This window comes from Cottoperca gobio, unplaced genomic scaffold, assembly GCF_900634415.1.
Source record: "Cottoperca gobio unplaced genomic scaffold, fCotGob3.1 fCotGob3_118arrow_ctg1, whole genome shotgun sequence".
Lineage (NCBI taxonomy): Eukaryota > Metazoa > Chordata > Actinopteri > Perciformes > Bovichtidae > Cottoperca > Cottoperca gobio.
Window position 1 is genome coordinate 1 of NW_021166791.1, and position 16059 is coordinate 16059.

The following is a 16059-nucleotide window of genomic DNA, read 5'->3' on the forward strand; positions in this document are numbered from 1 at the left end:
ACGTCAAGGATCATGGTGAACTTGATGGACGTATCCTTTAACATTCAGCAGCCATCTTGTTATTATCATTGAGCCATTGAAAACACAGAAACAGAAATTCTGTTAAAACTTCAGTTAAAAGTTGCAGTGAAACAATAACGTGACGTATTTCTGACTGTGAGGAAACATAGAATATTAATAAAATTATATATTTTATTATGTCTCTATGCTTTTAAGGAGCATTTTTCATTGTTAGATATATATTTAGTTCAGGGTTGTGTGACAGCAGGAAGCTCCTGGGTTCAGCATTTATTTCCTCCTCACTGCAAACACATGCACTGTCTGTGAGGGATGGACCAGAATCAACATAATATAATCAAATCAAATCAAATTTATTTGTATAGCCCAATATCACAAATTATACATTTGTCTCAGTGTGCTTTACAGACTGTACAGGTTACGACACCCTCTGTCCTTAGACCCTCGCATCGCACCTAAAAGAAACCCCATAATTAAAGGGGGAAAAATGGAAGAATTTGTTTTATGTAGGAGTTAAACGACAGATCTTGATCAAAGATGACGCCAAGATTCCTTACAGTGGTGCTGTAGCCCAAATTAATGGCATCCAGAGCTTCTATGTCATTAGAAAATGCGTTTCGGAGGCGTTTAGGGCCAAGTATAATAATTTCAGTTTTGTCTGTGTTTAACATCAAGAAGTTGCTAGACATCCAAGTTTTTATGTCCTTAAGGCATGCTTGAAGTTTAGCCAATTGATTGGTTTCATCTGGTTTAATTGATAGATATAATTAGGTATCATCCGCATAACAATGAAAGTTTATAGAGTGGTTCCTTATAATATTGCCCAAAGGAAGCATATATAAGGTGAATAGAATCGGTCCAAGTACAGAACCCTGCGGAACTCCAAGACTGACTTTGGCTGTCATGGAGGATTTATCATTAACAAGTACAAATTGAGATCGCTCAGATTAATAGGACTTGAACCAGCTTAGTGCGGTTCCTTTTATGCCATCACAATGTTCCAGTCTCTGTAGTAGAATGTCATGATCAACAGTGTCGAAAGCAGCACTGAGGTCTAACAAGACAAGAACAGAGACAAGTCCTTTGTCTGATGCCATTAGAAGGTCATTGGTAACTTTCAACAGTGCCGTCTCTGTGCTATGATGAACTCTAAATCCAGATCGAAAAACCTCAAATAAACTATTATTATGTAAAAAATCACACAACTGTTTTGCAACTGCTTTCTCAAGGATCTCAGCGAGAAAGGGAAGGTTAGATATCGGCCTATAGTTGGCTAAAACCTCTGGATCAAGACTAGGCTTTTTAAGAAGTGGTTTTATTACAGCTACTTTAAAGGATTGTGGTACGTAGCCAGATAATAGAGACAGGTTGATCATATTTAATAACGAGGTGTTAATTAAGGGTAAAACTTCTTTAAACAGTTTAGTTGGAATCGGGTCTAAAAGACAGGTTGATGCTTAGACGATGAGATTGTTGAAGTTAGTTGGTTAAGGTTGATTGGAGTAAAACAGTCTAGATATATTTCAGGAGTTACAGATGTTTTTAAAATTCCGGAGGTTGAAGTTAAGTCATTACCAATTGAGGTCAGGAGGAGATTAATTTTGTCTCTAATAATTATAATTTTATCGTTAAAGAAGCTCATGAAGTCGTCACTACTGAGAGATATAGGAATAGAAGGCTCTGTAGAGCTGTGGCTCTCTGTCAGCTTGGCTACAGTGCTGATAATAATAATAATAATAATAATATAATCTCAACATCTGTAAATGTGTCATATAAATGTATTTTATGAGATCAGTTGTCAATAAATAGAGACAATTCTTCACATTCACAGTGAACTTCAGACTATAAAGATGACTCACTTTAGTAAAACATCAGAGCTCCTCCAACAGTCAAAGCTCCTTAGCTGTTCAGCAGGACAGCGGGAACGGGAAGCTCGGCCTCGGAGAGTTTGCCACTCTGTGGAAGAAGGTGCAGCGATATCTGGTAAGACAACTGAATTCACTTGACCACAAAGATCACCAGCAGCATGTTCTGCACTCTGTCTATAGACATTTAAATGTAATTATCTGAAGAGTTTTACAGCAGCTGTGTTCATGTTCTGCAGTCCATCTATAAGAAGAACGACTCTGATAACTCAGGGACGATGAGCACTCCTGAGATGAGAGTCGCCTTCAAAGACGCAGGTCAGCTTCTCCTTTTTCTCCTTCTTCTTCCTCTTCTCCTTCTTTCTTCTTCTCCTTCTTCTCCTCCTCCCTCTTCTCATTCTTCTCCCTCTTCTTCTTCTCCTGTCTGCAGTTTAATGGATGTACAGACAACTATAACTGGATTACTGTGATACTGAAGAAAATCATTATATCCATAGGAATTTTAATTCCCACTGAATGCTGTCAGTACGTTTCGAGTAATGACTCTGAGAAGGAGCGACTTCATAAGTCCATAAACTAGTAGCAGTTCACTGTTTATTACTGAAGGTTGTCAGTAAATGTTTGGTTATTTCCTGTTTGATCCCTGTCTGAGGTTCTTTTTTAAATCTTTCCACTGAAACTTGTGTTTGAGGGCTGAACGTTAGTCATGGTGATTCCCAGCTGACTCACTGCAGTTATTGTTCTCATGCTGGACTGTAGCTGCTCCTCCCAGACACTTTTTTATTTTTATATCACATGGTTCACACTTTCAAAATAAAACATCTTTCCTGTTGAGGATATTTTCTGTTTCTAAGGTAATGTTGTGTTTGTGTGTTTTTCTGTGCTGCTGTCTATACTCTCCACACTTTACTGTACGTAGACTGAGATGTAGGTTATGTTACTTCCTGCTGGATATGAACACCTTGAACAACTTCAGTCTCCTAAGGATTGTGTTTGTTGATTTTGCGTTTAACACAACCCAGTCCCTCCTGCTGCTGCGTAAACTGATGGATGTTGGCGTTAATCTGAGGCTCATTCTATAAATGAATGATTTTCTCATGAATTGTACCCAGCAGGTTAGATTCAACACAGTTATTTCCATTATTAAAGTATGCAGATGATTCAGCCTTGGGTGGTTTGAGGAAGAGGTTGGGAATTTAATAGATTTCTAAAAGGAGAAGTCCCACTCACTAAGGTAAACAATGTCACTATTGAAAGGGTTAATACTATACTTAGTTAGAGATTGTGACGAGCTTAATCAGTTTTAATGTGGATCCGTTTCACAAGACTGTCCTGCAGAGCAGGGTAAGCCTAACCCTGACCCCCAAAACTAGTGATCAAGAAAGTTTGTAGCGCATGATCAGGATGGAGAGTAGCGGCTCATTGTGAGTGAAGCCAGGAGTGTCTTCCGTGACCGCGCTCGCCCTCTACACAACAGGCTCAAACTAAGATATCGGCTTTACCAAGTTCTTTGTTCCTTCAGCAGTTAGACAAGAGAAAAGAGAGGGACAGTACAACAACACAGGAATGACAGTTTTTAGTCAGGGCGGGGCGATGTGGAATACTTTTATGGTGCAATATATTTATTAGTTGACTACAATGTTGAATAACTCTAACCCCGACCTTGCGTTGAAACACAAAGATCAAACTCGAGTCTTAGCTTGTGATGATGGTGCTCTCTGCTACTCCAGGTTTCACCCTCAACAACACCATCTACCAGCTGCTGGTGGCTCGATACTCCGACCCGGACATGACCATCGACTTCGACAACTTCGTTGGCTGTCTGATGAGGCTGGAGATGATGTTCAGTGAGTCTGATGCTAACAGAAGGAGCTAACGCTTTAAGTTTCTCCTCAGGTGTAAAGGTTGTCTCTTCAAAGGTCCTTGTAGAGTTTTATGTTATTCAGTTTCCTTAGAGACAAAGTTAGTGACAAAACATGAACAACTGTGGTATAAAATATCTACTGCTGTGATAAAAGGTCTAAGCTACAAGAAGCCTGTGGATATAAAAACTTTGACTACGTCTTCCAGGATGCATTTCGATATTGTCACGTTCTGTCACTGTGAGCTGAAGCTAAAGATGAGGAAACTGAACTGCAGATTAAATCATGTCATTTTAAATTTAGGTGAGTTCAGTAACCATGGCAACAAGTTTCGTTCTCAACTGCACCGACAAAGTGTTTTTAATTCACACCTCTGACTGCAGCAGATGATCATGGGTATTGTAGTATTTAGACCTGTCCGCTAAACTGACAAATCTTTTTCTTTTCTTGTTCTCAAAAGATATAACTAGCTAATGAGCTAACATAGCTAACTGTGACGTGTGATTTATCTTCTTCCTCAGAGATCTTTAAGAAGCTTGATGCTCACGAGAGCGGTTCCATCGAGCTCGACTTAAACCAGGTGAGAACAAAGTCACACCTTTTTAAATAAAGAAACACATTCAGAGTCTTTACTATTGTTGTTATGTTTTTTAATTCATTTCTTTATTACTATAATCATTATTGTTTTCCTTATAAAAATGTTTGTAAGTGTTTTCTTCCTATATCTTTTGACATTATGTTTGTTTGTCTGGAAAATAAGCATTACATACCGTGTTTCTTTGAAAATGATGCTTCACAATATAAGCATTTGTCTCAACCTCCTGCAGTGGTTAAACTTCTCCATGATCTGAGCCGGAGCTTCATTGATTCTGCAGCCGACATATTCCTGTTCACAGCTGCAGCTTCACTTCCTGTCACTCCTGATGTTTTGTATTTCAAACACTACCTGACTGACTCCATGTAACGCAAATAAAAATAATTCACAAACCTTTAACAGGTTCACTGGTGTTCTGTGATTCAGTCATAATTTATATTTCACGGCTGGTGTCATCTCTGTGTCCACCATAGATATGGAGGAGTGGAGCATCCATGATTAATATCAACATAAATACATGATATTATACTGGCCGTTTTTTCCCAAATTAATCAATACAAAGTACTGTGGAGCCATTTGCAGCTCTGCTCACCTTAAACATATTTATTATTTGGCGCCACAGGGTTAGGCAAGCTGGGGAACAATAGTCTGTTTAGGGGGGGGAAGAAGGGGGCGGGGAAGAAAAGGGAGGAGAAAAAAACTTTTTTATGCATTTGTGGAGGAAAACACATCCACCAGATTGTCATCCCGACTCCGGCAGGATTGAGGATCATAATATGCACAATAAAAGTGCTTGTCTTTCCCGTTAAAAGTTAAATGTATTAAAGATATTGACTTATAAGACTTGTGAAATGCAGTTAACTGTCAATACATTAGTATTAAATACAACTTTGCTAGTCAATATACTTCCCTATCCTGTCACAACCTGGCTCGAAAGGAGGTGACAAGGAGGGAGACCACACAATCAATAACTTTGCTCTATGGTTTAATTAAGTAAATGGAAGAAAAACAAAGCACAAACAAATAATAGTAGCAGTCAGCAGGCCAAGGGGAAGAGAGCGAGAAGATCTTGCAGGTCTGCTTTATATCCTGAGCCCAGCCTGCTCAGGTGTGCTGCATCGCTGACGAGGTCTCAGCTCCACCCATCAACCTCCTGAAACAGGTTAACCGCTTAAAAGGTGGAGGAATTTACCCGAAAATACCTACGAACGACATACCCAAAGTAAATTGAAAGCTGCTCTTCAACCATTTGCACCATATGCATGATTTTGGTCTCATTCAAAAGATAACTCTCTTTTTGGTCTTGCAAAACATTGAATAATCACTCCGATTGCTTCTGGCACTGAGTAATAGTGGTCTGAATATACTGAATATGAAGAAAATACACTCCGCCTGAAGTTTGTTGTTGAAAAAGATCCCTGAAGATGGGTATAGCTGGTAGGTTTGAGCTGGAAAACACAATGTAAACATAGCACCAAGTGTTACCAAGTTCAGGTTAAATTCAGATAAAAGGGACAAAAACTTAACTTGACAGGTTTTTCTAAGAGTAACACCAGGCATTCACAAGCTCTGCATTTGGACATATTATATTTATTGGTAAAAAGTACCAAGTGAGTATTGTAAATGACAGTGATAATTGCACAGCAGTGGTGGAATAGTCTGTTCTTGGTGTGGTGGTCTACCTATCTAGCTGTCCATGTTTGTATGTTACACTCTGGAGAGAGCTGCTTGTTGGGCCAAACTCCGCCGAAGAGTGTTAACTTTATCCAACCGCAGTACTAGATTAATAATAATAATAATAATCTTTTGTATAGCACCTTTCATACAATAATTGCAGCCCAAAGTGCTTCACAGATAAAATTAGACAGATTAAGAGCATACAATACAATAATCACAGTGTTGATGTAAATGAGTGTGAAATAGTGTGAAGTAAATTACTCCAGATTGTATTAATCCACACTTGAAAGACTATCATAAGTATTTGTCTACCTCAATCAATATGTATTTCTGCACTATTAATGTATTTTCTGCACTGAATGTATTACAAGCACAATATTGAATGTAAACACAGTAGGAACACTTCCCCTTTAAGAGAACAGGTCAACAACCATCACTTCCTGACTCTGCTGATGGAGGAGCGGGATGGCGCCAACGGGGACCAATGAGGCGAAGGACAACGCCTACTCCATGTATTAGATGAGATTTTTACAACCCTTTGTACACTCTGAGCGGACCCGTGAGACAGCAACCTGGGGGTTTACCGGCTCAGTCTGTGGTAATGGTGATGTGATTAGTGTCCTCAGCTGAGAGTATTTTCTATGTTAAACGATAAAAAGCCATCTTGAATGTTGAAATATATGTGATAAGAGCAAGCATTGAAGATATTAAATGTGTTAAACTGATGTATTAAAAACCCGTAAGGAACGGTAATTATTAATAAATCCCACGGAGGGTATCCGGTAAGGTACTGGACAAAGCTTATGGAAAGCTTGAATTTGATTTAGTTTAATATAAAATACCTAAGGAAGGTAGCTAAGAAAACTTAGTTGGTAAACGATAAGATTAAATGTTAAAGAAGTCCTACGGAAGGCAAATAAGTATAGTTTAATTTCAAGATTTACGGGAAGCCTAGCTTAGAGGCTAGTGTTGTAGCAAAAGGAGAATATTGAGTATAAGTCTGAATTACGTGAAGTTGATGACGATCGCCTCATTGTCTCAGAGACGTTATATCTCATCTCCTTTTGGACAGCATAGTGGTAAAATAAGAATGTTTAGAAGATTTGTTGAATTGTTGTTGTGAGTAAAGTGTATCTCAAGCAGGCCTAAGGCTAAGCTAAACTAGCGCTGATATTTAGCTAATGCATTTGAGTTTGTAGATCAGGTGAAAACTGTACAAACTGACTGGTGGACGGTTGTGAAATCAAAGACAACCATAGAATGTATGTGAAGTTGTTTTAAGTTGGAAAAATGTGAAAGAAGGAGACGTTTTTGTGAAAGGCCTCAGAGATTAGGACCAGCTAATTATGGCTACGTGATGCTGGGTTGCTAATTCCGCCTACTTGATGCTACGTGGCATGGGAAAGTAAATTGTGATAAACTAAACCTTGAGTCTTACGCTGGAGCATTTTGGGTGGAAATAGAATGCACAAGTGATGTATTGACAGAGTGATTAAACCAGAGATGTGAGTTTTCTCCAAACTGAAAGGAGAGAAAATTTAGAACAAAGAAACCTCCATTTTCTATCCTTCTTCATCCAGTTGGAATTTAAAAAACCACATCCGGTTGATGGCTAAATGCCTCTGGTGGACAAAATTAAGACTACAGCTAAAATTTGATAAAAACTTTCCAAAAATTAAACACTTCCACCTGTAGGACGACAATAGAAGTGCACCTAAATTTAAAAATAGTGCACCAGCAGACAAGTTGGTAAATTACAATTAGAAATCAAATTGTAATTCAAGGATAGATTAGATGGATTTTTGAATTAAGACATTTTTGATTATTTTTTCTTTAACATTGATTGACCGATTGAACATTTATTTTTTCATTAAAATTCTCTGTTCATTAATTTTTATATTTTTGATGAAAAAATATTTTTGCAAATTGACATTTGTTTGATATATAGAAAAATCTTGATGAACATTGTTTCTGATTAACATTTAAACAATTCATTACATTTTTTATTGCAATTTTTATTTAGATTTTCTGATTAACATTTTATTTTGTTCTCTATAACATTGATTAATTGAACATTTATTTTGATTAAAATTTTGTTTTCATTAATTTTTAGAGAATTTTTTTTTTTTATATTAAAAAAAAGCATTACTTTGATTAACATTTATTTTAATTTTGTTGTTTTTGAACTTAAGTTTGTTTTTGTTTAACCCATTTTTATTATTACAAATTTGTTTTTAGATTAACATTTTTTAGGAAATCCTGAAATTAAAATATTTCAAAACAAAATTTGATAAAACATAAATGTTTAATCAAATTTTGTTTTGTTTAAACCATTTTCTTAAAGTTAAACATTTTTTAGAAATCCATGATTTAAAAAATAAACATTTATCCTTTATTGGGATACTGCGTACATCAGTTACAATGGCAGACAAGGGGGACCCAAAGCCAGTCAAGACTGTATCCACAGCGGACCTGAAAGTAACAATGTTCAAAAGGCTGGAAGCCTCTACTGAACCTGCTGAAAGGAGGAAAGTCAAAGAGAAGATGGAAGAGCTGCTCCAGCTGTGGCAAACAAGAAGACTAATCTCAGAAGATAACAAGCCAGGTCTTACTGCAAGCCAACGAAGAGCAGTTGTTGACTATGAGAACGGAGAATATCTACAACATGCTGCAGCTTGGAAGAGAGCGGGAAAAAGACGATTCGGCGCCGCACATAGGGCACTTCAGAAAGCTGAAAAGAGGAAGGCTCAAGTCATGAGTCTTCTTTTCCATCTTAAATATGTACCACCAACTGCGGAGGGTACAATCTGCGTGGTCAAGGAAGCCGGAGAGACAAAAGAAGACAACAACAAAGATCAGAAGGTACACAGCTCTCAAACTCCTCAGCTCTACCCAGATTTGTCCCAAGTCGCCGCCCCTCCGGCATACTCATCCAATAGCAATCCTTTTCGTTCCACTTCCATTCAAGCACCCGTGTACCAGGTGAGTGGAGGAGTTCTGGAAGTCGAGGAAAGTGAGAGTAGCGCACGTATGGGATCCGTGCTGAAACAACTCACGAAACTCTCAGACGAGGATCAGAGAATGGTGGAACAGAGAATGATGGAACATAGCCTGAAAATGAACGAGAGAGGGTTCCAAAAGGATGTCCTCTCTACCCCAGTTCCAAGCCACTTGCCCCACAGTGTCTTGGAGCCTGCCCAGTCTTTTCAGCCTGCAAAATCACTTCAGCCTGCCCAGTCCTTTCTGCCTGCCCAATCACTTTATCATGCCCAGTCACTTCAATACTCCTCTGGAGGTCTGGAGAGCATGACCACGGAGAAAGAAGCAAGACAAATGAGTGAAGACAGAAGAAAGGAAATGGGATCACAAGGAATGGCTGAGCTATTGAGTAGAACAAACTATCATGAATACGTGGGAAATAGTGGGACACAAGGGATTGGATCAGCAATGGCGAAGGACTGTGGAGGTCACAACGGCAATGTTGAGAAGGGCTCATCACAAGCTGGAGGATTCCACTGGGATGCAGAAAAGGATCCCAGCAGAGAAAGCTTAGGTACAGAAGACGGCCTAAAGAAATACACCATATTGGAAGGAAGCATGACAGTGGCTGAAGAAGCCTCCATCGCTAGCAGAACCAGAAGCCGGAATCAAGAAAGAGGGTTGCAGGCCCCCCTCATGGCAACTCAAGGAGGGAACATGATATACCAACCATGGAGTCATCGGGACATGGAGAGTTTGGTGTCCAAACTTCCTCCCCTCAGCGGCGGAGGACAAAAGTGGATTTCTGAATTTGAAAAGTATACTGCAGGAGACAGAGTGTGTGTGGGTGATTTGAGAAGTGTTATCGCCAGACTGGAAGGAAGTCTGAAGGCGAGGGAAATTGACGCTAAAACAGGATGCAGTGGGGCGGTTGATGAACTGTCATTCAATGCATACAGGAATCTCTACTGGACTGCCCTGAGAGACACTTACCCCACCACCCGCAGCCTGACAGCTTTGTCCAGCCTGAAGAAAGGAACTGAAGAAGACATGCATCTCTTCCTAAAAAGGAGTGAAGGTATCTGGATGGATAGCACTGCAGAGAGACATGACTCCTCCCCAGCAGTCACCATGTTATGGAGAAATGCAGTGGTAAAGGCCCTGCCTCCTTGAGTTCGAGAACAACTGGAGGATGTGGTGGGACTAGACACAAAGTCTGATGAGGAATGGAGAGAATACCTTGTACACCACAACCTTAAGAACAGGAAAGCAGAAGGGGAAAACAACAATGAAGTGAATATGCTTACCAAGAGATTGCTAAGGATGCAAGTGGCTGAAATAGACAGCGAGGCTTCAAAGATTAAGAGAGAGAAGAGACAAATGGTGATGGGTTCCACAGGTGCAGTAGAATTCCAAGCAGAAGGGCAATCGCAGCAACAGCCTGCACAGCAGATGAGTGCTCATCCCTATTACCCTACAGGCCAGGTCAGTGCTCCTCCCTATTACACTGCAGCCCAGTTTAGTGCTCCGCCTTACTACCCGCCGGAGCCACCAGGAGAACAGTGGAGACGGGGAGGAAATCGCTACAGAGCGAGAGTACAAGTCCGGTCTAATGCATGCTTTGTTTGTGGAGATCCCACTCATTGGATCAAAGATTGCCCAAGTCCACAACGTACTCGGGGATACAGGCCCCCACAGTACATGCAGCGTGGGAGGGGACTCCCTAACTATAGAAGAGGAGGGAGAGGACAAAGAGGTTATGAGAGAGGTGGATACTCGGGAAGATCTGAAGAACAAAAGTATACCGTGCCATTGGTTACTGCAGTTGGTAAACAATCCCTGCTACATCCCTTCCTATATTCCCCAAAATGTCCTGTAAACCTAATGGGCAGAGACCTGCTGGTCAAGACAGGAACACGAATTCTGTGTTCTTGTGATGGGTTGGTCATATAGTTTCCAGGACAAATACCCCTGCATGGACATTACCAGAATGATCAAAGAATTATGGTAATGGCTGCCAGCCCAAATCGTGAAATGGAAGAGGTCACAACAACAGTGTACTGGAACCGACTGTTGACTGATGAACAAGATGCTCCGGGAGTTCAGAAGACCTACATGGAATGGAAACCCTGGATCAACACTTTGGGTCCATATGGTCCTCCACTTGACCCTCTGCATTGCACCTACAACTACTTACGTCAACCAGACAAAGAGTACCAACAAGCCTGGGAAGAAGAAAAAGACAGAATGAGAGAGCAACTGATGGTCGAAGACATTTATATAGAACCTCAGTGGCTGCATATTGTGCTCTCAAGAAAGAACAACAATGGTATGCACTGTCGACTGAAGCAGTGCCACATATCACACTGGCATTGGCAGTAGGAGCTAAAGCAAGATCTTTAGGTCCCATGGTCAAAAAAGCCAGAACAATGAACTGGCTCCCTACCAACATTGCCCGTATATGGAAATCTGATGACGAGACCATGTGGAAAATCACTCATCACAGTATGGATGTTGCCATCTTGGAACAACACGAACTGGAAAGGGATCATGGGAGAGAACACACTAACCATCCTGACACCGAAGACACCCTAAAGACAATACCACACTATCTGTGGGCTACTGGAGACTATGATGTAGGTTATGTACCTAATCATCAGGTCTCAGTCACTCTGAGACCTGGACAGATGTCATGTTGGTTTCCTCAGTACAACCTCAAGGAGGAACAGATTGAAGGCATAGGAGCAACAATCGCCGGACTTCTAGGTGCAGGAGTAATCAGACCCTCAAACTCCACCTGGAACACTCCTATTTTGCCAGTCCTGAAAGCAGGCAACAAAGGCTGGAGAATGGTTCATCATCTAAGAAGAATCAATTCAGCCACAGTTTCACAACACATCCCTGTACCAGACCCCTATGTGGCGCTACAAAATCTGAACCCTAAACACAAGTACTTCACTGTAATAGACTTGGCAAACGCTTTCTTTTGTTTACCATTGGATCCTGAAGTACAGGACCTGTTTGCATTCACATACAAGGGACAGAGATTCACCTACAACAGAATGCCACAAGGGTAGAAAGACAGCCCAGGTTTGTTCAATCAAGCTCTGAAAACCAAAAAAGAAAAAAAGGGAAAAAAAGGAAAGAAGAGCAAGAAGCCTGGCCAGAGCAAAGAAGGCCACAAAACACGCCATAAAAGTGGCAATTGAACAAATCTAAATAAACATGCAAAATGGACATGCGACAAATAAATAAGTAAATACAATGCCATATCAAATAATTGTAAATAGAAGCAAGCAAGAGAATAAATAATGTAATCAATTGAGATCCAATAGACCTGCAAAACGATTTAATGATAAAAGACAGGGAAATATAATGCAGAATAAACACGGTAAAAAGGTAGTATAAAATAAGTGCTAATAAAAACATGCTAAAACCATGCAAAATTGAAATAACAAGAAATTAAATAGTAAATGTTGGTCCATGAAAATCAAAAGATTATTAAGTGCTAATAAATAAACAAAAAAATATAAATAAATACAATTAATAATAAATAAATACGCAATGGCATGCACATATATATATAAAAAAACATATGACATGATAAGAAAATAGAAAATAAAGATTAAAGAAATGTGGAGGCCATCTCAGGGGGAAACAAATGGAATAATCTGCTGGGGATCCGTGGGGGTGGGATGAGGTTGTAGTAGTGTAGATGGGTGGATGATCAGCCGACTGGGATGGCCTCCAACTCCTGGGTAGGGGTAAGAATTAGGATTAGGCGTGGTGGGTGGGGGGTTAGGATTAGGATACAGACCCTGGTTCGGGTAGGGGGGGGTGGGGGGAGGGGGAAGACAGGGATTTTGAGGAAGTAGGAGGTGGAGGCCACGTCATGCCGGAAACTGGAGATGATAACTGGATATCTGGAAGACAAGAGCGAGCAGGAGCGAGAGATGACAAAGTGGTGGTTTTTATTGTTCTGAGGAATCTTTTGCCGTAACCTCTGGTTGTGAGGCTACGGAAAAGGATTTGTGTAGATGTATGGAAATCTGATAATTTGGATGAAATGCGGTGGAATCTAATAATTTGTGATTTAATAATTCCTTTAAATGTGTGTTTTGGATGATAACTGGCTTTGTGTAAAAGTGCATGTGTATCTGTGTCCTTAAAGTAAACCTTAGTTAGTAGTCTAATCTGTGTAATGTTTGATTGTTGAAAAAAAACTGTAGTGTCCAAAAAATTGGGTTAGGTGAGTGAGTGTTGAATCCTGACGTCGGGAACCGACGACAGGATAGATGCACTGGCCATCCTTGCCCCCCACTGAGGCAGGCCCACTCCTCCGTGGGCCCCCGGGATGCAACACTACGAACTAGGAATTCATGAAGTCCGTATTGATTGTTATTGATATGCTCTCCGTCTATAATTGACCCTCAGTTTTGGGTTCGATTGCCTGACCGTGGCCTTGACGGATTGCCATATTTGGAGCGCCATGTGTCTCACTATAAGGGTAAGTATTAGGTTTATTTTCTTCCCAGTGAGGTAAGTATTGTGTTTTATTAATATGTTCCTTTTTTAGGATTAGGTGAACAAGCTTGTGTGCCCGCGACGTTTCGGCCTATGTTGGCCTTCATCAGGCTGGCTTGTTCGTGTGACTCCAAGTTTTGGATGTCATGGCAGCTGCTATATGTTGCTGAGCAGCTGCATGTGGACTGTGGAGCAGTCTGGAGAGAATGAGGCTGAGTGAAGGGCTGCTCCCTTTATATAGCGTGTGGCTCCTCCCACCATAGTATAATCCCTCCCATTATCACAGATTGGATTTAAGGTTAGGGCTGGGTCTTGGGTTTTGATAGGGCCATAATTACACTTAGGTTTAGAATAGGAACACGGACAGGGCTAGAGTTCATGATTGACTTAAAAATTGGACTGGAAAAGCATCATAAAAAATTGTGTGGCATCCCGAGGTCCTCGGAGAAACGAGACCGACCACAGATAGGGGACTCGGGGCACGGGCTGGGTTAGGTGAGTGAGTGTTGAATCCTGACGTCGGGAACCGACGACAGGATAGATGCACTGGCCATCCTTGCCCCCCACTGAGGCAGGGTTAGGGTTAGGTTTTGGGTAAGGGTTAGTGTTAAGGGTTCAGGGTTGTGATTTTTTTGCACTGGCCTACCGATCTGTGGATGGGTGTTGCGAATGTATGAGAGTGTAAGGTGAATACTTACCAGGGGGGGATCATGGGCACCAGGCAGAGTACTTAAGATATGTGTTATGTGTTAGTATTTAGAGTCTACAATTGGAGATGTGTGCACCAAGATTCAAAAATGAGTTTGGCAGTGTTTGAGGTCCAAGTGGTGTTGTCAGTATCAGTGAAAAATGTGTCTGCTGGAATTAATGGTAGAATGTTGTGGGCTTTTTTCAATGTGTTGTTTATGACTGTAAGATTTAACTGTTGTGTTTGGGTGAGGTGCGGTGAAAAGTTGAGCAGAGGGAAGTGTGTGGAGGCATGGGGAAAGGCAATGGCAGCATGTCTGAAGAGTGACTTGAGTTGTTTTGTAGTCGTCTGCCTGGGGTCCTGATCCCGATTGTTGATCCCGATGGAGAAAACAACAATCTTGACAGTCAAATTAGGCTTGCATTTCTTTATTAACTCAAGCAGATGATACACTTTAGCCCCTGGGTAGCCGTCCAGCTGGATGAGGGGGTTGTTATGGGGAGGGATTCTGGAGATGTTGGAATCCCCCAGTATCAGGACTGGCTTGGCGGCTTTGATGAGCCAGTCCTGTACTCTCCGGTGAGGTCTGACGACGTGGCAGGTGGGCGTGAAGGGGGATGGAAGGGAGGGAGTGGGTGATGGCTGAAAAAAAGGATGGTTAGGGAGGGAAGAAGGGGGAGGAAGGGGAGAAGGAAGGAGAAGGGGAGAGGGAGGGAGAAGGGGAGGGGTGCGTGGGTAGGGGGTCCTGGGGAAGCTGAAGTCCAGGACTGCAGGTGTACTGGTCCCCAGAGAGGGCCCGCCAAGCAGCACAGCCCCGCCGGACTGGTCACAGGAGGGTTCAGTGTGGTTTATGGTGTTGGCTGTTTGACCTTCCGGATCCACATCATCATATACCCTCCTGTGGTTGTTTGGTGTGCCGTCCGACGGAGTATGCCGACCAGCAGAGCCCAAACAGGAACCAGCACTACCTGCAGAGGAGAAGCAGAGGGGGGGAGAAAGAAAAAAAACGTTAGGGGGTGTGTGGACACGGGCCACCACCAACCTGCGCCGGGTGCCACCCGGCGACTTGACTGAGTTGAGTGAGGGAGGTGGGGGGGTAGGAGAAGGGAAAAGAGGAGAAGTGGGGGAGGTAAGACTGCTCGTGCTCAATGTGCCTGTGAATTGTGAGGAGTAAAAAGTGGAGGGATAGTGGCAGGTGCGGTCACCGGAGTGGTCAGGGTCTGGGGAAATGTCAGGAGGGGAGTGGTGGTTGGGGTCAGGAGAGGGGCAGTGGTGAAGGTCAGGGGTAAGGTTGGGGTCAGGGTCAGGGGATGGGGAAGGGATAGGAGTGGTCGGTGTGCAGGTAGGGGGTGCGTTTCGTGGACCTTGGAAAAGGGAAAGTCTGGTCGGGGACTGTGCTTTGGGAAGGTGAGGGAACTCTTCCTCCGTGATAGGAGGAAGGGGGGTGTGTCTATGGCTAGTAGTGAGGGGGGGTGGGACGGGGGTGCGGGTGGTGGGAGGTGCAGTGATGTTGAGTATGTTGTGTACAATGTGTGTGGTGTCTGCGGTCAACCTGGGGCCATATCTCTTTCTGGCCCACCCCATGGCAATTTGGAGTGCCATGGGGTTGCGGGGTGTATGTTTTAGTGTGTCTATGGTGTTGTTGTAGTGTTGCTGTAAAATGGTCATGTTTGAGTGCATCCAGTTTATTGTGTTAGTGTGTATTAAACTATGTGTGTGTTCTGTGGGTGTAGATGGTTTGATGAAGCAAGTGAGTCTGTTCACTTGCCTCATCATGCCAGGTGGATATGTGTGTGTTGTTAGAGCCCTATCCGTGACTTGCTTGTGGTGAATGGCTTGGATGAGCTTGAA

At 42.1% G+C, this 16059-nt stretch overlaps 1 protein-coding gene across 2 annotated transcripts; it reads left to right on the forward strand.

Annotated features, from left to right (window-relative positions):
- Positions 1 to 6: 6 nt before the first annotated feature.
- Positions 7 to 4739, forward strand: LOC115004505 (calpain-1 catalytic subunit-like). Of its 2 annotated transcripts, none has more exons than XM_029426147.1 (6): positions 7 to 30; positions 1930 to 2001; positions 2123 to 2201; positions 3614 to 3730; positions 4267 to 4325; positions 4573 to 4739. In XM_029426147.1, the coding sequence occupies exons 1-6, from the start codon at positions 13 to 15 to the stop codon at positions 4594 to 4596; spliced, it is 369 nt and encodes a 122-aa protein (XP_029282007.1). In that variant the 5' UTR covers positions 7 to 12; the 3' UTR covers positions 4597 to 4739. The 2 variants fall into 2 exon arrangements, with proteins under 2 accessions (XP_029282007.1, XP_029282008.1); XM_029426148.1 differs by having other exon boundaries at positions 1933 to 2001.
- Positions 4740 to 16059: the final 11320 nt, after the last annotated feature.